The sequence below is a fragment of the Octodon degus genome, unplaced genomic scaffold (genome assembly GCF_000260255.1).
Source record: "Octodon degus isolate 3935 unplaced genomic scaffold, OctDeg1.0 scaffold00106, whole genome shotgun sequence".
NCBI lineage: Eukaryota > Metazoa > Chordata > Mammalia > Rodentia > Octodontidae > Octodon > Octodon degus.
In genome coordinates this window covers 508,347-536,023 of record NW_004524682.1, presented here as the reverse complement: position 1 = coordinate 536,023, position 27,677 = coordinate 508,347, and the positions used below count along the sequence as shown (strand labels likewise).

Here is a 27,677-nt window from a genome sequence, read left to right as displayed (position 1 = left end):
GGTTCTGCCAAAAAAAAAATTGATTGACTAAACTTATATGCTTATATCTGTAATCTCAGCAACTATATTGAAGATGGCAATGTACAATATAACAAATCCTGTTTAATACCTTTCATCTTATTTTTTAAGTTATGTATTGTTTCTAATGTCTTATCTGTTATTTTTCTATTCTCTTTAAAAGAAAAGAAGAATGAGAATTATTTCTTATAAATAGCAAAAAACAAATAAAAGGTAATAGTTTGCTCTATTGAAGAAAGCAAGGCGCAGGACGTTTTAAAATATTCTTTTTATTAAAGTGAATTCCTATGGTCAATTTGAAACAATACATTCTGTACATTTCTATACTTTCATTTAACTTATGTAACAAATTCTGGCCTACAAAATGTTTAGAGAATATTACTTAATGGCAAATGTTTACTATGTTAACAGTTTTGAAAAACATACCATGTCTTTCCGTATCATAGCATCATAAAGTTTAATTTATAAATTAGGCAAGCAGTGAAACTTTCTCAATGACTACTAATAAAACCATTACAGCAAACTATAATTAAAGGTCTAAAAGAAGGGCTGAGTGTATAGCTCAGCCACACAGAGCCTGTCTGGCAAGCGCAAGGCCCTCAGTTCGATTCCTATTAGAAATATTAAAATGAAAACTTAAAAAAGCTAGAAAAGAGAATATACTGAACTATTTTTATATGACATCTACGCGAACGTGAATTTCACAGTTTAAAGATTAAGAAGAAGCCACTTCCGGCTCCTGATGCATTTAGAGATATCACACTGAATAATTATCATCTGTTTAAGGTAGATGTAAATATCTCCACATGTAATTCTAGATATCTGATAAATAAAAGTGATAGCGAATTATGTGGAAAAATAGAGGTTTTTTATAATGTGGCTGAATTAAAACTAGAAGCAACATTTCTATGATAAAATACTGACTTCTATAAGTCACCCCGTGAACAAAACCTAAGAAGGGGCACTTGGCTGGAGAATTCAAGCCACTTTGTCACTCTCATTCTGAAATTTTCAAGGTCAATTAGATTTCTCCATTCTACTAAAGTGACAGCTATGTCAGTATGTAATCCATTGGACTTCCTTTTCCTGTACTGGGCACCCTTTTGTGCTAAGTAAAATATTAGAGAAAGATTGTACCTGACTCCCTTCTCTCCTCCAAAAAATGGCAGGCTGAGGGTTTCCAGTTGCTTCACACTGAAAGGTCACAGTCCGACCCAAGGCGACAACCTGGTCACGGGGTTTCACCACAAAGTGAGGCGGCTCTAAAGGAGATGAAACAAATTACACTGGATTAGAGCATATCCTTAAGTCGCAGATGGCATAGTTTCCTCATAGCCCACGTTCAGCCGTTCTTTTATACAATATGTTCTGCACAACAGTAATATTGGGCCAATTCTCACCATTTAAGTTGAAGTTAGATTGGGAAGTGTGTATGTGTAAAATGAAACAGAATTGTCTTGTGAAGAGGCTTTTTATTATTTGACCTCCTATTTAAAGTAATTGTTGAGCTACAATTTGACCCTTTACATTCAAAGTATACATGAAATTTGTATGAACAAATATTGTCTTTTTTTATTTAGTTCTGTTTAAGGGTGCATGAACTTTAATCAGACAGACAAGGGGCTTCTGAGGCAGGCAGGTTTTAAAATTACTCTAATTTAACTCAAAAGCCCCTGAAATGCTACCATGCAAATTATAACCATTTAACATCTTCAGTCCAATTACTTGAATAGAAATGAATTTGAAGAGATAGTGGAGTCGAATGTCGGCTTCATTTACATAGACAAGGGCATGTTCAAACAGAGTATCTATGGAAATGAGGATGAATCTGAAACATCTGCGCACTCCACCATTATACGTATGGCCAGCTTTGTCCAAACTGTTTGATTTATACAGACTTCAATGGCCACTTCATCCAGCAGTAAATAGAGTGTCAGAAAATTGTGTCAGTTATACTGAGCACAATAGCAGCTGAAAACATTAGGTATGTGGAGCCTCGGGGTGGGTGAGGGAAGAGCTTGCTTTTGAGCTGACCTTCCTGCCCAGGAAAATGTGCATTGAATGTCTTTTTTACCTACTGTTTACACTTTTGAATCCATTTCTTATCAACTATCTGAAACACCTAATTATTATTCTCTATTGCTTCATTGCCAATTGAAGTGATTTAACTTTTTTTTTTTTTTTTTTGGCATAAATTGGGATTGAACTCAGATCCTTGTGCTTGCCAGGGAAATGCTTATTCCACTGAGCCATCTCCCCAGCCCCCTAATTTAACATTTTAAACCAGATAATTGACAGTTTCTATAAGGCTTTTCTAATCTTCTTTTTAGGACTTTTCCACTACTTCTAAACTTTCTTTAAAATGTACTTTCAGTTACTTTTGCCATTCACCTATGAAGACTCCCTAAAGTACCTATCAATCAAGGATTATATTCAGATTATTAGATACAGATTATGATTATAAATGTTACCCTCATACTCATGCTGTAGATTTCTTTTTCTACTAAAAGTGTTTTAATGATTTTCTCTTGCTTAATGTTTTGTGGTCAACTGTATCTGATGTTTGCATACATTTGCAGTAATATATCATGTTGCATATAAGTGTGTATTATCAATTTATGCATTTTTAAAAAATGCCTGGCATCTCCCATACTGTGGGTACTAGAAAACACTATTTATTTATTTATTTATTTATTTATTGTTCTGTATTTTAGGGAAGGGTCTAGAGGGTGTTCAGGGTCTCACTACTGGATAGGACTCATAGTGATCCACCTGTTTACAGCCTCCAAAGAGCTGGGATTACAGGCACACACCATCATGCCCAGTCTCAATTGCTGTGTCAGTGTGCCCTGGGGCAGGGCCGGCACAGCAGGCCTGGGAATAGAACCCCTGGCCCCTGCACCTGCTTGCAGGTGCTTTAATCCACTGAGCTATTCGGCTGGCCCGAAAACACGTTATGAAAGATATTAAATGTGATTTTTTTTCGGTACCAGGGATTGAACTCAGGACCTTGTGCTTGCCAGGCAAGCACTTATTCCAACAAGCTATCTCCCTGCCCCTTAATTATAATTATTTTAAAAAATAAAAGCCCTTGAAAAAGCAGCAGAAAATGACTTGTCTAAGACTGCATGATGGCAATCTGAGGGAAGCAGTTAGACCTCTACCTTCTAGATTAGTGTGCTTTCTTCTTCGCATGCCTTGTTTGTTTTTTTTAAATTGAGGTTTAGTAAAAATTGTACCATTTGAATGGAAGATTATAGGAAACCTGAGAAATCATGTGAAATGCTTTCAAATGTCCTCTAACTTATAGAGAAGAAAATATAAAGTTAGGAGACACTGTTTAAGTTCAGTCTGGTAACATTGAAGCTATAACTTATAATTTTTTTAAAAACTGTGATTGCGATTGAGTGGTTTACTCATGAATGTGGCAAACACTGTCATTACCCAGGTATAATAATAGGCATGAGCATCACTTCTTGGGGATTTTCCTCCAGTAGAAGGAGTTTTCCAGTCCCTACTTGAGGGTTGGAATGATTGACCTAGAAATGAGACCAAGAAATTGAAAGGACTGACTGGATAATAAACTAAATCCAGACCAGAGTTTGGTTTCTTTCTATGAAAGAAAACCCAATGATTAATTAGATGAGTGGGAGAATATGACTTTCCAATATGAAGGGAATTTGAGCAGGAAAATATAAATATTCAAACCACTTAGTCAACTGAAACGTTTGGGTGGTCTCTTCCCTAAATCTGAGGAACATGCCTAAGAACGTGTGCCAGAATCTATGTTTCTTTTATAACATGCCAGTTCTCTCAGACCTCAAAGACTGACTTGCTTGGAAACACTGAACACAAACCCTCATGCTAACAGCACTTATCGTGAAGCGATCCTTCCACATAGGATATTTGTCTAGAAATAAACTGATTGGACTTTGTAGGCACAGTCTCCTGCCAACAGCAGCAGTGACATCAGCCACAGGCTGGGTCTTAGGAATCACACTTTTAAAAAATCCTCAGCTGGGTGTGGGGACACATGCCTATAATCCCATCTATTCAGAAGACTGAGGCAGGAAAATTGATTGAGATCAGGAATTTGAGGCTAGCCTGGGCAACAGAGTAAAAACCCATCTCTATCTCTCTGTCTCTATCTCTCCAAAAAAAAAAAATGGAAAAAAGAACCCTTTTCTCTATGTAAATATCTGATGTATTTATATCTCTAATAAAAATATTTTAAGGGACTAAATATGTGTTATCAATCTGCAATTGTTACCTGCCTATTTAGAAACAGAAGTTCATCATATGTACTTAACTGATATTTATAATGATATAGCAGAATGCTTTTTTAATGAGCAGAATGTATTTGTTGAGGGAAAGAAAGGTGTTCTCCAAGAGAGGGACAGGAGGGGGACCCTGAGCGGGTTGTCCCCTCAGAATGCTTTTTGAAGCTAAAATATTTATTTAAATTTTATATACAGAAAGTACATAAGTATAATTATCATGATCTTGAAATTTGGTGAAGAGGACAAAGAGAAATTCACTTTTATTTCTATTATGCAAATTGAATAACATGAATAGGATTTAAAATATTCCCCCAAAATCTCATTTGAAGGACTGTTTAATAAACACTACTCAAATTACCTTAAATTATTTAAACAGATTACTGTTTTAAATTTAGGTTTTTATCATTTTCACTGTTAAGGACAAGGGTACAGTTGGTAGCTTTCTCGCAAAAACAGTCAGTATTATTTCCCCGAATTAAAATTGCAGGTCTTCAAAACAGGCAAAAGACCTGGAAGATAAGAGAACAGCTAAACTGTACCTAGACATGTGCTTTCTCAGCTGATACTTTCGCCATATTACACAAATTGCCTTCTGCGCAAGTTACCAACACTGAGCATCATTTGTGCTAAAATAAGCATAGATGCTCCATTAATGTAGTGAAGGTAAGCTTGCTGCCTTTTTCCTTGTCACTGCCATCTTACTTGTTTTCAGTACTATCCTCATGAATTTACATTTCATATTTCTTAAAATTCTTGATTTGTGAAAATTGTATTAATTTTGAATGTATATGGGAAATATATTTTATCATTTTGTTAATACATCTCGCCTATTTAGGCAGTACTTTTTTGCCACTGTATCAAGAAAACTATAACATTCATAGTACATACATGTATACATCATAGAAACATGCAACTCCATTGTCATACTACATCTTAATGCCTTATTTTTATATGTAAATATGCATGCATCTACAATTTGGTATGGGTTATCTGACAGAAAAAGTTTCTGTTTTAAGCAGCTCATTTTTACATCAAACATGTTAAGGAACCCATCCTACCCATGTGAATATGCATTGTCCCTTCAGTAAAAAGTACATGTCCTCTTCACTGAAAGAAGAGTGGGACAGATTTTCTTAGGATGAGAGTTATTCTCTGAGAAATTTTAGCTCATTTAAAACTTTCTTAAAGATACTGTCACAAATGGATAGAGTGAATGGACCTTCCCCAAAGCAAGTGCTTAGAAACTGGCTCTTTATTTACATAAAACAATGGTTTACCAAACCAAGTTTTGATGAATCTTAGCCACACCATGTGGTTCTTTCATATCTAAAATAAATTAATTTGACACAGAAAAATAAAGTGAGCACAAAATAGCTGCCATTCACCAGCAGGACTTTCAGTGGCTATTAGCAAGCCATAGTTATAACTCAGGCAATCATGTTTTCACGAACACATGGAAGAAAAAAATACTTCTGAATTGTGCCCAAATTTTCCCCCAAAAGCATATGCCTAACTGCAATTTGGCATATACTTTTATTTGTTCAGTTTTATAAGGTACAAACTGCAATCTCACTTCACAAATGTACGGTTTGATCACTCAGTTTTTTATTTATTTCAGGAAGCAAAAACTTAAAGGATGCAGCTTAGACACGATGTAAGAAGACACGAAGTTAGCAACCCGGTTACCTTTGCTCCTTGGCACAGTTACCCATACTCCTGCAGATTTTATTCTGTGCGGTCTGTCTTTGTGGCCAATGACAAGTGAAACATGGAGGCTGATTGGTTGAAGGGCATGAAGGGGGATGGATGGAAAGGGGAAGAGAACTTCCAGTCACAGGGACACGATGATTAGAAGATGGCCAATAAAATGTCAACTTACCAGACCCAACTAAAACAAAAAGAAAGAAAACATGGAATAAATAAAAATAAGGAAACTTAAAATGAAACACAAAAACTAATAGACAACAATGATGTTTCTTTTTCATGTAAAATGAATTATTAGTTTTTTGATGCATTGTTCTGCACTATCAACGGGTGGACATTTGTTAACATTTCAAGTACAGCAATGAATAATATAAAAACAAGTGAAACTTCAAATTTCTAGCATGATTGAATGGCAGAGCTACAAGTGACAGGTATACAATTATACAATGGTGACTGCACTTGGCAGATGGCAGGACAGATAATTATACATGCAATAGATTTTAAAACCAAATAAATCTTCAGTGCTAAGGCTACATGGAAATCAAAATTGAACATCTTTTAAAGAAAATGCGAGGACTGGAGAGATAGTTCACTGGCACAGCACATGTCTGGCAAGCATAAGGCACAAATAAAAAAGTGTTAAATTTCCTAATTTTATCATCAGATTAGTTTTCAGGAGGTTCATATGCTGTCAATAATTTTACACTGAACTCACACTTCTCACATATGATTAAGAATGCAAATCACTCTATGATCTCGTTAATAGAGGTTATGACTGTATATATGTCAGGATTGTGGTATGGGATTTTGCATGTCTAACATGAACCAGTTGCTGCTGGTCTATGACTACACTCAATAAGGAAGATACTTAAAAGAGTATAGCACTTGCAGGCTTACATCTAGTAAGCTAAACAAATAATTTGAAGATAACATTACACAACACAACAACCCTTGTCAAATTCCTATTATTTTGTTTTATTAAATTTTTGTATCAAGAATGGACTAGAGTGAAAAACATTTTTAATATGTTTCTTCTAAAGAAAAGTCATTCATGATTTTCACTCACTAATGTTAGAGAAATGTTTCAAGAATCACCACATAGTTTTACTGCCTGCACTCAAAGAAACAGTGGATATGATGTAATTACATATCTTGGTACCTCATAGGTGATGTCTTTTTTTTTTTTTTTTTTTATTCAGTACAGAGTCTACAGGGTCTCACTACTAGACTGGACTCATAATGATTCTCCTGTTTTCAGCCTCAAAAGCACTGGGATTACAGGTGCACGCCACCTTGCCCAATCTCAATCGCCATCTCAGCTCTGCCTAAGCAGGCATTTTAGTCTGCTGGGCTATCTGGATGGCCTTTTTGGATGGTGTCTTTTAAATGACACAAACAAGTACTTAGAAAGTACTAAAGATAGAATATAACAAACTGACACAGTAAATTTTTCTTTGAAACAACAAAAAGTTGTAGGATTATTTTTTGGATTGATTTGTAAGAATAAACTTGATCTTATTAGACCAATGCTGCAAATCAGGATATCAGAGAAATGATTCCTAAATATTTTCAGTAAATCAAAATTCCTTTAAAATCCTTAAAATATATATAATATACTAAAAACAAGAAAGTTATCAGGAAGCAACTCCTTTCAAATATAGAAAAACACTTCTTTGATGATAATTATCAATAATCAGACCATATAATTAGAATATTTTATTAATTAATAGCCAATAAGCACTCAACATTGGTTGTTATATTATACATTATTGTCTTCAAGGTAGTTGTTCTAATTACCAGATGTAAACATGTAAATTTGATCAAAATAAAAAAAATTTAAGCATTAACTTTTCCCTTCTAAAAACCAACAGAAATGGTAGTGCAATCATCCTATCTTGTATAACAACCAATGTTGAATTTTATCCTTTTGATTTTTTTTTTGAGATTCTATATCATTTCTAATGTTTTGTCTATTATTTTTCTTCTCTTTAAAAATAATAAAATACTTTGAGGAATCTTCATAAAAATGTCTAATATAAGAATTTCAGACTAATGCATTGTCATATTACATCAATGACGTATTATAACTAGAATTTTTTTTTTTTATGGAACCAGGGATTAAACTCAGGCCCTTGAGCTTGCCAGGGAAGCACTTATTCCACTGAGCTATCTCTCTACCCCTTAGAAAATATTTTATAATATACTAATGACCTTAGAAGTTATCTAAGGCCATCTCATAATATGGAAGCTTTTACAGCATCAGAAGTTATTGAGAGGATTATTTTAAATGACCTTCTAAGCTTTTAACAACTATGATTACAAGGAAATGATTCCGTTTATCCAAATGTAAACCTGTCTATTCACAGTTTTAACTGGCCTTTCATTTGTTCTAGTTTCAGTGAATAAATATAAGCCAACGTATCGCTACACAAAAATCATTTTACTCACTTAAGAAATCCCTAACTTTCTCACCTCCCCACATAAATTACACAGATTCTTTTTCACACACTTCCCATTTCTCTACAACTCTCTTGGATCAGGCAACAGATTGTCTTTCTATGTAAAGAGCAGAGACCTTTCCATGAAAAAGGAAGTGCTCCTATTTTCCAGTTGACTGTCAGAAAGAAACAACACAAAAAGCAGAGTAACTTGCAAACTGCTGATCCTTTATTCTCTGAAGCTTATTGTTTAAGCTAAGGGGCCTTCATACCTACTTTTCTTGTAACTTTCCTTAATTTTTCTTTCTGCTTTTAAGATGACTTTGTCCCAGTTCCCTTTCTGTTAAGAGAGAGGAAAGGTCTGTCTCTGTCTGTAATAAATTAATAGAATTCTAAAATGTTGGGGCTAGAAGAAATCTTAGACATCTGCCTAACCTTCTTCTTTGCACAGGAAAACAGAAAACCTACAGTTAAATAACATTTTGAAGGTCACAGATGGCGAACCAAAGACAAGCTTCCAGGTCTCGACTAAATAATGTCTCTGCAAAAACTGTACTACTGATTAATCAGTCATGGGAGAATTATACGCAGTGAAACACAAAATATATTTGATTTTACATTTAAACTTGACATAACCTGTTTAAAGTCTTTATTATCAAAATCACTATTGCACATATACAAAAACTATTCCTAAATAATCTTTCATGATATTAAAATTCTCTAGAACATTTAGCTATAGTCATAAGAAGATGTGGAAAACTAACAGGTACTTACAAAAGCATACTAAAAACTACTTGAAATATTTACATTTTTGCAACAAGAAGTTATTCAGTCATTTCACACTGAACCAGCTTTAATCCTTCCAAGAAATGAAAACATTATAAATTGAATAAAATAAATCTCCTTTCAAAAGTAAAAAAAAAAATTACCATCTGGAAAAAATATTTTTAAAGTAAATAAGTAGGAAGATAAAATAACATTTAAAAGTGAATATATATTTAAGAGACTAAAGTTTATTTTCCTTTTAATATATCAACAATATAAAGTATCTTCAGTGACAGGACCAAATTTTCTTATATTGGACAGATGTTGGAAAAAGTAACAAATTAGGAAATTTTACATGGGGCTGAGTTCGAATAAAAACCTCACTATTTTCATCTAGATTACTTCTTCTTTGGGGGAGAGGGAGACTAAAATATATCAAAATTCATATAAAACATGTTATATATATTGTGATTAATTAATAACTATGAAATTTTCTGAGCTGGAAGAAGAAAAAGAATAGCTGTCTAAACACATGAGGAAGGCCCAGCTAAATAGCTCAGGAGATTAAAGCACCTGCAAGCAGGTGCAGGGCCGGGGGTTCAACCCCTGGGTCTGCTGGGCCAGCCCCACCCTCAGGGCATGCTGAGACTGCATTTGAGACTGGGCATGCTGGTGTGTGTCTGTAATCCCAGCTCTTGGGAGGCTGTAAACAGGAGAATCACTATGAGTCTGATCTAGTAGTGAGACCCTGAACACCCTCTACACCCTTCCCTAAAAAATAAAAAAATAAAAATAAAAAAATAAAAATTGGGGGAGACATAAAATAGTATATAATTGACAATATATGAAAAACACCAGTTGAAATTTTGGGAGAATTTAGTGGTCTTTATCACACACATAGACTAAAAAGACACATCAATTTTTGAATGTAACATCAAGACTCCGATTTATTGAACTACCTTGACATATTCTATAGTGTAGGAATGTGCACGGCTCAGAAAATAATCGGTAGTTGCATATAAATAGGAAAAAAAATCTAAGAGAGGATGAAAAGAAGAAGAGGAAGGAAAGAAGGAAGAAACCAAGGACACAAGGAAAAAGAGAAAGGAAGGTAGAAAATGAAGGCAGGAGAGTAGGGAGAAAGAAGTTCCCCATAATTCTTCCATCTGCTTGTCACATTCAGGAAACATGAGTCAAAACAAAAAAAAAAAGTAGTGGAGAAAATTATGTGAGAACTAGAAGAAAAGATTTTTGGGGTCTGCAAAGTAAATTAGCTAAGCAGACCATTAGAAGTCTTCAGATTAGGTCTAATAAACACAGAGACTAGCCAATTTTGACAATGACTTATGCCAGCAAAAGAGAGACTGGACCTAAGTAATAGGGTGAACACTTAGGCAAAGTAAAGAAGAAAAGCAGTTAACAATGAAGGTCACTGAATCATGAATTGGTTGCCAATTGTGATGTCTCTAGAGGTCTTTAAAAACAGGATTTATTTCCATTTGGCCACACTAGCTTAAATACAACCTGTCTGGCAAAAGCATAAAGAAGTTGAATCTTAAAGCACTTTCTATGTTGTGTTTTTCAATCAGCAGCTGTTCAGAGCAAAGCAGGACAACTGGCACACACCCATGCCACAGTGTCACCCTGCAGCCTGCGCATATGCAAATACTCAGCTCACTAGAAAAAGTCTTCTAAAATATCCTTTACAGATAGTAGCACCTTAAATTGGTGATGTGTTTTACACAGAGATGATATGATTAATTCAAGAAATAGCAGAAAATCCCAAGAAAATAAAATACTGCGTATGTTATTATGAAATAAAGATTAAGGGCCAGCGAGATAGGTCAATGGACTAAGCACCTGCTTAGACAAGCGCAAGGACAAGGATTCAATCCCTGGCACCACATGCCACACTGGCCCAACCCCTGGGCACACTGAGCCAGTGACAGAGTCTGGGTGTGATAGTGCACACTTGTAATCCCAATCTGAGGAGGCTAAAAACAGGAGGATCACTATGAGCCTAAGCTGCATAGTGAGACCCTGTACCACATACATTAAAAAAAAAAAGAATAAAGAAAGAAAAATAAAGATTAAGATTTTGGGATTTTCACACTGAGATATCTATATCCAAATCATTGTAAAAAAATATATATATATATTCATATATATTTGAATTTCTTTTAATAGGTTAAATAAAGTACTGAGGTTCATTACTATTAGTCATAGGTCATACAATGACTTTGAACTATAATGGTAAAAGATTGCCAACGTATATGGATCTAATAGCTGACATATAAATTCCTAGCATGAATCACTGGGTTTTATAGTTAAGCAAATTTATCTATGATAAGACCAATTGAATTAGTGAACTGAGGATATCAGCTCTCTTGCATTAACTACAAATGAAATCGCCTTGACTCTTTAATTCTTCTGTAATTTATATGTACTGGCTTTCATTATTAAGTAGCGTGTTTCTAGCAAGTCCTGAAACTGATATGATCAGTTTTCATTGTCAATTACAATGAATAGCAAAATTCAGTTAAAAACTTTGTTAGACTAGAATTGTAAATAAAACACTCCAGAAGAATATGAAGTAAAATAGCAACTTAAAAGATTTTTTTTTGTTTTTTGTATGTTTTTAAAAGATTTTTTTTGGAAAAAAACCTCATTGTAACCAAAACAGAATAGAACTCAAATTTCCAAAGGCCACCTGTATTGGAAGTGAGAAATCTCAGTTACTGATATACTAGAGAAACTACATATGCACTCCTGAATGACAATATCATTAACAATGGAAAACTCTTAGGATACCAGGTCTGATATCTTTTTCAGAGAAAAGAATGAGCTCAACATAAAAGCCTGTCATTATGTCTTTCAATTTTCAGACATACAAATAGAATAAAATGTGCATTTTTAGAATGTGCTTAATGGATACATAAAATACTCTGAACTTTTACCCTGCACTCAAAGATCTCTCGTTATCTGTGGAAGAATGGCTCTGGAGGAAGTTTTGGTTGTCTCCACTGAAGAGAGGAGGGAAACACAAAGTTACAGTCACTGCCTGGAGCAGACAAAGACCATGATGCTAATAAATGCCCACCATGCAAGAGCCTGGCACGTAAGAAGGAGAAGTCTGGCCCCAAATGTCCTGAGGGCCGGAATGGAGAAACTTGCCGTTGGCTATTGAGCTTATCAGAATATGCACTAACAGGCATCCGATTCTTCAGTTTATACACAGAACCCAGTACAATATCTGACATAATGCCAGTACTAGAAGAGATTAATTGGTATTCATCTTTCTTTCCTTGCTTGCTTAAACAATTCCGACTTTTTCAACATAGCAGAGTTATCACATACTGCTACTTATTTGTCTATTAACGAAGCGCAGATTCAAAAGCAGACACCCAGGATACATGGCAGTGTGCGGCCACCTGACTCGGGACCTCAGGAGCATAATTCTGATGGCTATATTCTCTGCTTCATTCTTAGGAAAGCCAGAAATCTAGATCTTTCCACTCCCGCCTCCTTGAAATGCTCAGCCCCTTATTCAATTTTTCTATCTATATTTCGTAACGAGCTGTGACCCTCTTTGCCTCTTGCCCTATTGCTAGTGCTCGACCCACACTGATAGCATTTACGTGAATTAATATCTTGCTATATTCAATCTCACAAAGCAGCCAAAGGGATTACAACCAAACATGGTGAAACAAAACAAATCCCCAGTAAGTACCTTTTGGCAAATTCTTTCAATAAGATCCTGTTGCTCTTTTTCTTTAATTAATCTTATTCAGAAAGAAATAGCAATGAGACAGTTCCAAAACAGGATAGTCGTATAGTGACAAAAATTAATACATTGTATATTCTTGTCTTTGTAGTAGTTATCATAGCACAAGATGCAGACATGATATCTTGTTTAAACACTATTAGTACAAATCTTTCTTCTCATTGAATTAAGAGAAAGTAGCTATTTATCTATCCTATTTTGTTATTACAAATATATATATATATATATGTGTATATATTTTTTTTTCCTCACTACAAAATGGTCATTCGTATCTCCCATTTCTGGTTACTTTTGTCAGAGATGGGTATTCCATTGCCATTCAAATATTGTAGGTGCATTAATTCAGCAAAATAATCCAATATAACCCAGTTGTCCACAATGGTAGTAGATTATCCACAGAACTGGCAACGTCAAAAATTGTTGACTTGAGCCTCTTACAGCTCAGCATTTGTTGCTCATAAAATAGCAGAATCCACAGCACGGCTTTGCTTTCGAGCCCCTTAATGCTGCTCCCCACCTCCCCTCCTCTGCTTCCCTAGTGTAGTCCCCTTGGCCTTGTAGGGCTAGGGACACCAAACCCCATAGTACTTTAGTTCTCATTATGCCATTTACTGGGATCCTCCCTGGCCCTCCTCACCCTTTATATCTTAGCTCAAGATCTAAATAAGCAAGACAAAAATAAAAAAAATAATAATTACTCCAGAAACTACCTCTCAAACTTGACACTAAATCATGCTAGAATTCTGTATTTGCTCACAAATTCTTTTTCTCACACAGCATTACCATAGTTTAAAATCATACATTAAATATGATTAAAAATATGATTAAAATAATCATACATTTATGATTATTTCATAAATGTCTGCCTTCCACACGAGTCTGCCTTTTCCCATGACAATATATGCTTAACCATTTTGTTTGCTATAATTTCTCTAGAATTTTTAAAGACAAGGACCATACATGGTAAATGTCTCTTTAAAGTTATACAAATGACCATAATATTTCTACAGCCTATGAGACAACATTTGTCTTATATGATTGCGAATCGACTTTTCCTCTTTGTGATGCTGTTGATGCTGGTGTTGATATTACTTCTTCTCTCAGCTATAACAGGATGAGTAAAGACTGCATCCATGTCTTACTTATCTATCCACCTTTCATCATGCTCAGCACAGACCTTTACACACAGGAAGTGTAAAAGAATGCATTTGTATGACAAAGTGGAATGCCTACCTCAAAAGGCATGCTTCTTGAAAGACATGAAGTAAAGGGATACAATGTGATAACATTACACCACTATTATAGTTTAGATCTACACCGCCCCCCAACCTCCCAACAAAAATTTCATGTGTTTGGAGCAGTGCCTTTGAAAGGCAGTTGGGCCAGGGAGTGCTGTATGTGTTGAACCTGGCTCCATGAGCTGTACAACAAGGAGGCAGGGTCTCCCTGGAGGTGGGTCACTGGGGATATGGCCTGGAAGGGTGTACTCTAGTCATCAGAGTCACTCTTTTGTTCCTGCTTCTGTGTTGGCATAAGTTGAGGAACTTCCTTCCTTCACGCTGGTCCACCAGGCCACTTCTGTTTTGGAGTTAGCTGGCTAGTGCCAGAATTCCATAAAACCATGAGTTAAATCAAACCTCTCTTCCTTCCAGTTGCCGGGGTCAGTTTTTTGGTCCCAGTGGTGGGAAACTGACTGATAGACCAATTGACAATGAAAGAACTTTGGGTCAAGATCTTTTCCAAAAGGAATGAGATCGATGATCCTGAGGAATTCTGTAAATGTCTCCTTTGGTTTAATATTTATTTATTTATTTTTTTTTGTGTGTGGCCAGTTCAACCCACCAGGGGGCTGGGCTGGCTGGCATGTGGTGCTGGGGATTGAACCGCAGTCCCTGTGCTTTTGCTTAGCTTGTTCTAAGTAGGTGATTTAGACCACTGAGCCATCTCACCAGCCCTCTCCTTTGGTTTAATAATAAAATGCCATCATGTTAGGTACATAGCAGATCAGATATTAGAAATCTCATCAATCTTTAAAAAGCACCTCAGTATCCTAGATGTGCAAACATTTGATCATTCTCTGAAGGTTACTTGGCAAGTAAGAAAAGGAGAATTGGAATTCAAATCTCTTTGGCTCTTTAAATTCTTTTAGTATGTTATGTTTTTCACTCTCTCTTTTTAAAAATGCATTTAGTAAGGGTATACACGGTCTACAGGGTCTCACTATGTAGATCAGACTCATAGTGATTCTCCCATTTTCAGCCTCTCAAGTGCTTGGATTACAGGTACATGCCACCACACTCAGTCTCAGTCACCATCTCAGCATACCCTGGGGGTGTGGCTGATGAGGCATGCTGAGAATCAAACCCCAGCCACAGCACACTGCCTAAGCAGGTGCTTTAATCTGCTGAGCAGTCTGACTGGCCTGTTCACTTACTTTTTATAAGGGAAGTTAAACATTACTATAATGTACTTTTAGTCCTAAAGTGATTTTGCTCCATGACCTAAACGAAATGACATTCAATAAGAAATTATTTGAATTATCCAATGCATATGTTAGATAAAAATACTAAAATCTATGCCACGGCAGATTACAGATAAATAAAAAAGATTAAGGGCTAGAAATAATACACGCTGCATTTTGTTTGCTCATAGCAACAATGTCCAAACAGATAATTGCATCTAAGAAATGTGATGTTATGTGATGCTATCATTTAGAAAAGTCACTGAGAAGAATCAAGGTAGGTAGCTTAGAAATCAATAAGTATATTTAGTGTCGGCTATTTACTATTTTCTCGTTTATAAGGTAGAGCTGAAGTAAATTGTTTGTAAGCCTCCATCCATGTCTAACATTCAAAGCTCCAAAAATCCACCATAGAATTTGTTTAACACTTACTACAAAGAAATATATATATCAAGCCACATTTATTTATCCATTATAGGTAAATACTGTATTGTGCATAGTTTTGACTGTAAAAATCCTATGGTGAAAACACAAAAGCAGGTATCAGATCTTTTTTAATGGCTTAAAAATACCATTTGAAATGATTATTCTATCCACTAAATTAACTTTAAAAAGCATCTTTCTATAATAGCCCATCTATGAGATTTAATTGTATAGTTCTCTAAATTCTCTCCTAATAACTTTGACCGCACAAAACAAATACAGTGAAGGCACTTTAAATAACCACCTAAGGATTTTGATATTTACATAAATCTGTTATAAAGCAATTATTCAGTTATATTTGGTCTTATACTTATTTTAGTGATTTCTGTAGGTATGTTTATTCTGGTACATTATATACCAACTTAGGAGAATAGCAGCTTAAAAGTAAATTAAAGTTCTTATGGTATTTATTCAGATTTGCAAACTTTTGATATAGTTGCTCAAAATGTTCCTGCTGGAATTTTACAGGACTCTTTTTAAAAATTAAAATATATACTTTCTAAAGATTAAAAAAAGCTCAAAAAAACCCAGATACTGCCTAAGTATACTCTTTTCTAATGATGACCTGATTTTTGGAGTATGCTGAAATGATTTAATCATTTGGAAATAGTGAATAATGATCATCATAATCATTCATGCTGTGCATATTTATCTTAATATCTTAAATTATAACAAAATATTTTAAATTATAACAAAAATTTAATACAAATGGATAGATGAAATGGCAATTCTTCAATTATCTTGTAAGTTTAGTTTCATCAAGGTTCATCATAAGCAACAAGTATACTTAATATACAGCTTTCTTTGTGCCTTTTTTACAGTGGATAATTTCAATCTATGTCCCTACAATTCTGCACAAAATACAATCAATATGAATTGTAAGGATGAATTATTTTACATTACATTATACCCAGTGCTCATTTCAGCACACATATGCCAACATTGGAGTAATACAGAGATGATTAGCATGGTCCCCGAACAATGTAACATGCAAATACTGAAGCACTCCATGTTTTTCCATTGATCTTCCTTGTACACCAGTACCTAGCTTGTCTGGCTGTCATAAACAATACTACAGTCGAATATGAAAGAACTGGTTGCTAGGCACACAGCTGAAACCTTTCTTTTCTAATAAGCAAAAGAGGTAGGATCCTGGAATGGACTCAGAGCCCAAAAGCCAGGCCTACCCTAAAGTCATCTCTGAAAAATAGTCATTACCTAAAAAGGTCTTGATACTAGTACAGTGGTACCTCAGTTTATAAACTTAATTCTTAACACAATTCTGGTCACAAACCAAATTGGATGAGAACTGAATTAAATTTAATGCTCAGCTTCAATGTTGACTTTATGGGAAAATTTGATTAGATTCTCATCCAATTCCATTGCAAGAAGAATTATGGAAATGATTCAGTTTGTGAATTGACTCACCACTCTAATAAAGCTACCTACTATAAGGAATTTACAAGTTTAAATAAAGAAAACAAAAATAAACAACAATAGCCAAGTATGGACAATGATAAAATCACTGAAACGAGCTGCACCTCAAAATGTCTAATTTCTCCTAAATCGATTCAGGAGCCACTCGGGTTGAAAAAAACCAAAAGATACTAAGATGAGTTTTCAGAAATCAAAATTGATAAAGTAGATTAATAAGATTCTTGACAAATTCAAAGCAGAAATACTTATACAGATTATTAAGGGGATGATCACAATTAAGAAAACAGTAAATCTAGCATAGATACAGATTAAAAATTATAACAGCTCAGGAAAAACATGGGAACAAAGAATGCCTAACATAGAAAAGACCTGGCTACTATAAAATAGGATCTAATAGGAATTCAGATTAAATGTTCTATTGAAAGTATCAGAAGCATAGACAATGTGAAAATAGAACATCAGAACTTTAGGAGACAGGGTTGTGGTTGGTGACCAAGTAATTAATTTGTTAGAAAACAAAGGAACAATAAAATGTCAATCCAACAACGTCTAGACAAAGAAGACTAGTGAAGATTAATTGGAATCAATTAAAATAATGAAAGCAGGAAAGGCATAAAAATCTGTACACAGAAGTAGCAGAAGAAAACATCTGAAGCATGGAAAAAACACTTCGACATACAGTTAAGTGAGGCATATAAAATTCCAAATAACTTGTAATCAGAAAAAAATCTATGCCAACACATATGGCAGTCAAGACTTCAGAAAGTCAGCACCAAAACAAGATATTAAAAGCTATTAAAATGAAGAAACTAATCACATATAAGGAAAATCCCATCAGAACTATAGATTTCACAGCACAAGTTCTTAACATGGAAAGCTGTGGGTGAAGTATTTTAAGCCTTAAAAGAAAACAACCTCCAACCCCGATTGATGTACCCTGCAAAATTATCTTTCAAAATTGATGGAGAAATAAGATAATTCCATGATAAAGAACATCTAAAGAAATTCATGAACTAAGATAAAACCTAGCACTTCAAAAAGTACTGAAGAATATTCTAGAAAGATTCCATGAAGATAACAATGTCAAGAATTTGGATAGAATGAGTCTACCAGGCAAGGGAAATGATTACAGAGAAGGGAAAGAAAAGAACAAATGAGAAGAACATAATATAATAACAAGAATATATCAAAACACATGAGCTGTAACTATCAACATGGATGGTCCCAACTTGCCAATCAAAATCAGATTGGCAGATTGGATCAAGATTCAACAATATGTTGCATACAAAAATATATTTAGGGGCCAGAGAGATAATTTGGCAGTCTAAGTGCCTTCATGGAAAGCTCAAGGATCCGCAGTACTGCACACCATGCTGGCCACTGTATGATGCTGACCACTGAAATTAGATGTGATTCTCAAGCCTGGAATCCCAGCACTGGGGAGGCCCGGACAGAATGATCACTATGAGCCTGAGCTGCATAGCAAGACCCTGTACCAAATAAATAAGTAAATCTTTTTAAAAATGCATTTAACAGAAAGAGAAATTCACATAATAAATGTCAAAGAATATAAAACAATACTTCATTCAACAGGAACTTGGACACATGAAAAAGTAGCTGTACTAAGACAAAATGGATTTAAATAGCTTATAATAAACAAAGAAAGTTACTGCATACTTGTCATGCTTTTTTATTTTATTTTTTGTTTTTGGAAGAACCAGGGATTGAACTCAGGCCCTTGCACTTGCCAGGAAAGTGTTTATTCCACTGAGCCATCTCCTTGGCCCTTGCATACTTGTGAAGGGAATAATCAAGAGGAATATGTAAGGATTATAGTATATACGCACCAATTACTGCCACCACTATATATATATATATATATATATATATTAATGGATATGAAATATCAAAGGTGCACTAACACAATCATAATGGAGGAACTCAAATCCCCAGTGTCACAAATAGATCAGCTCTACAAAAATTCAACAAAGTAGTTTAAGAGTTGAACCAAGCATCTGAACAAATGGTCTTAATAGATATCTGCAGTGTTCCAGCCAACAACAGGATACACATTTCTCTCAGTAATGCATTTTTCTCAACAATACCTCACATACTAACTTATGGAACATGCTTAAGTAAACCCAGAAGAACTGAAATTACTCCATGAATATAATCAGATCATAGTGCAATGAAATTGAAAATAAATGGCAAGAGAAACCACAAAAACTATGTAAACATATGGGAGTTAAATAATACCCTTGTGAACAACAAATGGGTCAGAAATGTAATTAAAGAAGAAATTGAACAATTTCTACAATGAAGCAATAATGCTGATATTATATTTAGACCTTATGAATTCAGTGAGAAACTTCATATAAGAGAAGTTTATACCAGTGAATTCTCACATCAAAAACACTAAGCAAACACAAACTAACAGCTAATGTTTAACCTCAAGGTTCTTGAAAAGAAGAGCAAGTTAAATCCAAAACTTATGCATGAAAAGAAATTATATAGACAAGAGTGGAAATTAATGTGATTGAGACTAAGAAAACAATGTAAACAAGCAAAAATCCATAAGTAAGTCCTTTGAATGATGGAATAAAGCAGGCAATGCTTAGCCACACTTATAGAAACAAGGAAAGAAAAGACCCAAGTCCATACAATGAGAAATGAAAAGGGTGAAATCACAAGGGGTCCTGTGGAAATCCAGAAGATCAACAGTACTAACTTTGAGAACCTATAGTGTAATAAGATGGAAACTTTAGAATTAATGTATACATTCTTTGATATCTATAAATTTCCAAAGTCCAGTCAAGAAGACATACACATTCTAAATAGTCTAATATCAGTAAATCAAATTTAAAAAACTAAGACAAAAAACTACCCCCTCAAAAAGGTCCAGGTCTTGAAGGATTCACTGCTATAGTCTACAAGGACTTTAGAGAAGATTTAATCCCACTACTCCTCAATCTTGGTAACAAAATGGAAAGAGAACCAATCCATCCAAAGCCATTCCTTGAAGTGGGCATTACACTGCTACCAAAAGCAGAGAAGGACCCAATCAAAAAAGAAAACTACAGGCCAGTCACTTTCATGAACAAAGATGCAGAAATCCTCAGTAAGTATTGGGAAGAAGAATGCAGCAAATCATACAAATGATTATACATCATGACTTAATATGATTCATCTTAAGGATACAGGTACCTTGTCTGTTTTTGGTCTTTTTTATTTTTACTGTAATTTTTTGGTTGAATTGTTTTTAGGGGAGGTATATTTTTTGGCAAGCATTCTACCTCTGAGCCAAGTCCCTAGGCCCCATCTCAAGGGTACATAGACGGCTCACCATACACAAATAAGGAAACGCAGTATACTGCATTAATAGAACCAAGCCCAAAAACTACACGGTCATCTCAGTAGGTGCAAAGAAGCACCCAACAAAGTCCAACACACATTCATGATAAAAAGCCCTACAGAAATTGGAATATGTCTTTATAAAAATCTGATAAAAGCTATTTGTGACAAACCAACAGCCAACATCACATTAAATATTCAAACACTGAAAGCTCTCATCCTAAAATCAGGAACAAGACAAGGTTGCTCATTATCAGCAAGCCTTTTCAGTGTAATTCTGGAAACATCAGCCAGAGCAGTTAGATGAGAAAGAAATAAAAAGAATATTAATAGAGAGAAAAATGAAAAGTTAAATTATTGTTTGTGAATGACATGATATTCTACATAGAAGAGTTCAAAAACTCACCAAAAGCTTTCTAGAAATAATAACCAAATTCAGTAGTGCAGGAGAATACAAGGTTCATGTTCAAGGGGGCCAGCCAGATAGCTCAGCAGACTACAGTGCCTGCTTAAGCAGGGTACAGGGACCGGGGTTCAATCGCAAATGCCTCATGCTGTCTTCACCCTCGGGGCACGCTGAGGCAGTGATTGAGACTGGGAATGATGGGGCACACCTGTAATTTTAGCACTTGGTGGCTAAAAACAGAAGGATCACTACAAGTCTGTCTGTGGAGAGAGACCCTGTACTAAAAGTTCACACTCAAAAATTAATAGAACTCCTTTACATAAATAACAAAGCCACTGAGATAGAAAACAAGGAAAGCAACACCTCTTGCGGCTAAACCAAGAAAAATGAAGCACCTAAAAATCAATCTGAGAAAGGAAGCGAAAGGTCTTTGCATTAAAAACTACAGTACTCTGAAAAATGAGATTAAAGAGGGTATCACAAAATAGAAGGATATCTCATTTTTGAATAGGTAGAATCAATATAGTGAAAAATGCCTGTATTTCCAAAACTGTAATAGAAGAGTACTGTCATTGAAATTAAAAGACCAATGGTTTCATTGAAGAGATGCCAATTAAAACAATGCTGAGATATCATCTTGTGCCAGAAAGAATGGCTATCATCAGAAAGTCAGCCAATAACAAATTCTAACGAGGCTCTGGAAAAAAGGAACCCTTCTCCACTGTCAGTGGAAATGCAGATTGGTACAACCATTATGGAAATCAGTATGGAGATTCCTCAAAAGGCAAATATTGGAGGTCCCATTCAAGCCAGCTATTCCCCTCCTAGGTATTATTTTCAAAAGAACTAAAATCATCATACCACAGTGATACATGTGCACCCATGTTTATAGCAGCATAATTCATCATAGATTTTGGAAACAGCCCAAATGCCCATCAACTGAAGAATAGATAAAAAGTATATGGCATTCTGTAAACAGGGGGCTCACTACGAGTCCAATCTATGCAGTGAGACCCTGTACACCCTGTCCTAAATACAAAATAATAATAATAAATTAATAAATAAAATTTCAAATGATATGGTATTTTTATACAGCAGAGTACTATTCATCTATAAAAAGATAAAATTGAGGCTTTTGTAGATAAATGGATGCAGCTAGAGGCTATATTGTTAAGTGAAATATATTAGATCTGCACATGCAAACATTGTATTTCGCTAGTAAGAAAACTTTGAAGAGTAATGAATATATAGAAGGTACAACAGATGCTGTGAAAGGGAAAGAAATTGTTCAATGGGAAGGAAAAACTGGGATGAGGAAAAGGACAATGTAAGAAGGGAAAAAGATGGTTGGGTAGATATGTATAATTGTGTTTCAATTTGGCTGATCTTTTGAAAGGAGCAGTTAATGCTTGAATTTATTTTCATTTTACTCTGTTTTTTTTTTTCCTGTTTTGAATTTCTTATAACTTCGTTGTTACTGCTATTTGTTTCTGTTTTAAATGAATCTTACATATTTATACCTGGTAATGTGAAAGACTAATTAGAAGGTAGCATCATATAATACAGCAACCATTGTTGAATTCCTATTACTTTGTTTACTGAAATTTTGTATCATTTAAAATGCTGGTTTTTTAAATATTTCTCTTTTGCTTTTTTAAAAAATATTTAAAAGACCAATTGTATTTAATTATTTATTTATTTATTTTGTATTTTAGGGAAGGGTCTACAGGGTGTTCAGGGTCTCACTACCAGCTCGGACTCATAGTGATCCACCTGTCTACCGCCTCCCAAGAGCTGGGGTATGCCACCATTCCCAGTCTCAGTTGGGGTCTCAGAGCACCCCAGGGGCAGAGTCAGCACGGCAGGCCTGGGGATCAAGCCCCTGACCCCTGCACCTGCTTGCAGGTGCTTTAATTCACTGAGCTATTTGGCTAGCCCAAAAGACCAATTGTATTCCTCACAAAACTAGAGAAAACAATCCCCAAATCCATATGGAACCAGAACAAATCTATAATATCAAAAACAATTCTTAGCAAAAAGACCAAGGCATTACAATCTGTGATATGAAGTTAAACTGCCAAATTACACTGATAAAAAACACTATGTTGTTGGCAAAACAAACAAAAAGCAGACCTGAGGATCAATGGAACAGAACAGAAGATGTAGAAACAACTCTAAGTACACTCAGCTAACTTATCTTTGACAAAAGTGCCAAACATGGTCACCAGAAAAAAGAGAACTTCTTCAATAAATAGTGCTAAAAATGGGGTTCCCATAGGCCAAAGACCAAACCAGACCCATCAGGCAGATGCACTAAACTAACATTTAAATGGATCAAATATCTAAATATTACAACAGAAACAATCTGCTAGGGGATAGAACAGGTAAAACTCTTGAATACGTAGGTGTAGGCAAAGACATTATGAACAAAACCTTGATCTTACAGGAAATCAACAACAGGGATCGTATCAATTTCAAAAGCTTTTGCACATCAAGAAAATATATCAACAGAGTAAAGAGACAAGTCACAAGAGTGGGAAAGAAATTTGCCACAATTGCTCAGACAAAGAACTAATATCTAGAATATATAAAACACTCAAGGTAATCAGACCTCACCAAATTTAAACACCCAACCCAGAGTGGACATTCAAAATGAACAGACACTACTCAGATGAAGAAGTATAAACAGCAAATAGATAAACAACAACAAAAAAATTCAGCATCACTGGTTATTTGGGAAATAAAATGAAAACAACACTGAGATTGCATTTATCTCCAGAAAGAAATCAGTCAATATTTATATTGTAAGATGGTGGGGAAAAATGAACCCTTCTCTGTTGTTGGTGGGAGTGCAAATTCATGCAACTACTACGGAAATCAATAGGAAGATTCATAAATAACTAAAACAAGAGGTTTAGTTGATCCAGCTATTCTCTTAGGTATGTTTCCAAAAGTGTTAAAAGAATCACACCACTGTGATATATGTTTACAGAAACAAAATTTATAAAAGTTAAATCTAGCAAACAACATATACACTCACCAACAGATGAATGGATAAAGACAAAATGTCATACTTTTAGACAGTGGAGTGCTACTTTTCCATAAAGGAAAAACTTCAGACATATTTAGATAAATGATGGATCTTGAGAGCATTTAAATGAAATAATGTAGACACACACGTTTAAATATTGCATTGCTTATTTTGTGTGAGAAGAGAAATGGGTAGGGCCAGGGATATAGCTCAGCAGCATAAGTGCCTTCCTGGTAAGCACAAAAAGGTCCTGAGTTCGAGTCACAGTACTGAAGAAAAGAAAAGAAAAGAAAAGAAAAGAAAAGAAAAGAAAAGAAAAGAAAAGAAAGAAGGAAGGAAGAAAGGAAGGAAGGAAGGAAGGAAGAAAGGAAGAAAGAAAGAAAGAAAGAAAGAAAGAAAGAAAGAAAGAAAGAAAGAAAGAAAGAAAGAAAGAAAGAAAGAGAAAAGAAAGAGCGAGCTATGGGCAACTAAGGAGCATACTGGAGGGTAGATACTGGGAAAAGGAACATAAGGAGAGGGAAAAGGAAGGAAGGGAAAGGAAACTAAAAAGAAGAGAATGGAAGGGAAAAATGGAAACTGACCTCATATAAATAGAGAAAGTGGGGATAAAGGGGTGGGTGGGGAAATGGAAAAAAGAAGAATTAAAATATATTACGTAAAGCTGTAAATTCCTCATGATGAATGCAATTGTTATGACTGGCAAGTGTACTAATAAAAAATAAATGGGAAATAGCAAAAAAGGTAAATAGTAGAAAAAGGAAATAGTAAAAAAAATACCCAATTTCACAAAATAAATGCAATTTATGTAAACTTATTGTCAGTAAATAGTCTAACATTTTAAAATGAGTTATCTGCCTATGATTAAAGCCCAAAAACAAAATTACCTCCCCAAATTTCAGTCTCAGGCTAATTCACATTGTATAGATCCACACAACTCAATCACATATTTCTATGCTGACACCTTTATTTGAGAATGTCATTTGCTAAAAGCAGCTGCTCAGTTACACTGGGCCTGGAGAAAACCTTACCCGTGTTGTTATGTAGATGAACAGGTCATGGTGAAGCACAGGGCATAATGCCTGCGGTAGGTTATTTGCTAGAGCGGCGCTGTGTGATTGCTTGTCAGGGAATTATCTCATGTATCAATTATTTCTTGTCCCTCACTGCCCTACATATTTTCTCAAATATTTGCTTGGCACATACATTAAGAAAGTGTTTGAAATTCACTGCAGCAAGCCCATTTGGGGAATGCTGCTTCTTTTGATTAGTTTTCAGATTTATATTGGCATCTGCGAACTCAAAACGATCCAAGACTTCAATTCATGAATGAAGGGAATCAAAGAGAATGTAACATCTTCAGCAAATATTAGTATTAAAATGGTATTTTTTTCTTTAATCTGTAAGAACACTAGAAGTTCTTTACCTAGTCCTCTTGGAGGAGAAAATAACAAAGAATTAAAAATTTAAGTGCTTCCGGGTTTCAGTCAAACCAAACAAAAGCAAAAACAAAGCAAAGAACAGCAAGAGTGGCACCCAGCACCCTATTACACAGCTGGGTGGGACCCGTGGGAGGAGGGAGCTCTTCCCTGAAATCCCAGTCTTGCAGGTTCTGTGCTGGGGCTTCATTTAGACCCTTGGCCAGGGGCACTGGCAATACTATTTTGAATGTTCCAGCATATATAGTCTTTTGGGTGGCGTTTTCCTTTTAGAATCACCAACCTCCTTTCCTTCTAATCCCTAGATATCAGTTGAATTTTAAAAAGTTTTTTCAAAGTTTAATGAATTTTTTTTCCAGAACCAGAACTTGAACTCAGTCCCTTGTGCTTGCCAGGGAAACACTTATTCCACTGAACCAGCCCTGAAAATCTTTTTAAAATTAAAAGTTCACTTCCTTCAATGCTACACAGGATCTGTGAGTAGAACTGAAAGTAAATAACACTTTTTTCCTGCTTTACTGCAAAGTGCTATAAATTCATGGGACACACGCAAAGATGTCATGAGCTGTTAGAAAGTAAAACATAATGAACCCCACTTATTGAAATTGCAAATTTACAAAGTGGGTTTTCCTTCTCCCAGAGTTTGTTTAATGCAAGTTCTGGTTCAAATTCTGGTTCTTCACGATAACTCTACTATTCAGACAATAGAAAGAAATTGAAAACTTAGAGATTTAGGAAAAAGATACTCTCCTCCCCCCCAACAAAAACCCTCTTTCTACCTCACTTATTCTACACTGTGTTTAGCTGTGCTCACAGAGATGGCTTCTTTTATATCTCGTCTGCACAGGAAATCAGTTGTGTTGCTTACATCATTATTTTAAATACAAAACAAAGAATAAAAGAGAAAGACAATAAATGCACAGAAAACTCCCCAAGTGTGACATGTGGACTAATACTCCTAAATTCAGTATCAGGGAAATGGGAAAATGAAGAGTCAAGATATATCGTGTACAGGTACAAATTCCCTGTGCTGACTGTGATCACTATGAATAGCTAAACTGTGCCAATAGACTTCATTAAAACCAACAGACCAAAAAAAAATTTTGCAATATATACAAGAGGTGGTAAACGCAGATAGACAAACATTGTTACATACATATCTCCTCTGCCTTTTCAAGCAGTGTTTACTACAGCATGCTGGCCTCCCTGGACCTCCGTGGATCACAGCCATATGTCATTAAGAATCACTCCCCGAAGGACCAATCTGTTACATCTTGTCAGAGTCTGGTAAAAGCATCACACACATCAAGTAAAGCTTTGGAGGCCTCGAATATAGTATGTGTTTCATCAAAATGTTGATGAACTCACAGTTTTTAACCAAGATCTTGGATTATAGTAAACCTAACTTGAACCTGCAAAAAGGCCTCTGGACACTATTAGTTTTGGCTTTGACTCAAATAACCACATTAATGGCCAGAAACAATGCACTATTATAGTGCCAGGTTTTCTGAAATCAGCAATTTAAGGAAACTGTTCCAACAACTGATTTGAATGAAGTCTACATCAAAGAAAGAAAAAAATTAGAACTGAAGGGCTCAGTGGTCTTTTTTTTTATTATGTCTTACATACCTAGATATTATACAAGCACTATGAGTCCTGTGACTCACACAAAAATCTAATGCATGAGCTGTTGGAAAGTAATACATAGTGAATGCACTTACTGAAATCACAAATTTACCAAGTGGGTTTTCTCCTAGAGTTTGTTTAATAATGCAAGTTTTTCTTAAAGTTTATCTCCTACAACTGACAGCAAAATGTACACAGGAAGGTATATTATTTTATTTTTGTTTAAATTCTGCACATTTTAGTTTCATCTTCTCATATGATCTAGTGGTCCATTTAAAAAGTGACATATGCACATAGTATATGACACTTTATACATTTATAAGAATCTTGATTTTTTTCCATAATTTTATTGATAAACAAATAGCAATGAGACAGTTTCAAATCAAATTGGTAGGGCAATTTCAATAATTAACACATTGCATACATTATTCCTAGTGGTTAATTGCTGTACAAGATG

At 35.0% G+C, this 27,677-nt stretch overlaps 1 protein-coding gene and 1 non-coding gene across 5 annotated transcripts in view; one reads left to right on the top strand and one right to left on the bottom strand.

The window, feature by feature from the left end:
• The window catches only part of Robo1 (roundabout guidance receptor 1), a 423,922-nt gene that overhangs the window by 88,044 nt on the left and 308,201 nt on the right, over positions 1-27,677 (bottom strand). For all 4 annotated transcript variants that reach the window (XM_023724107.1, XM_023724108.1, XM_004639080.2 and 1 more), the window contains exons 7-8: positions 6,178-6,186; positions 1,156-1,280 (exon numbers count right to left, since the gene is read on the bottom strand). In XM_023724107.1, coding sequence (XP_023579875.1) covers positions 1,156-1,280; positions 6,178-6,186 — 134 coding nt within the window. The remainder of the gene's footprint in view (positions 1-1,155; positions 1,281-6,177; positions 6,187-27,677) is intronic.
• On the top strand, positions 16,847-16,950 carry LOC111818887. Its single transcript, XR_002822762.1, has one exon. It is a non-coding gene; the product is annotated as a U6 spliceosomal RNA (small nuclear RNA).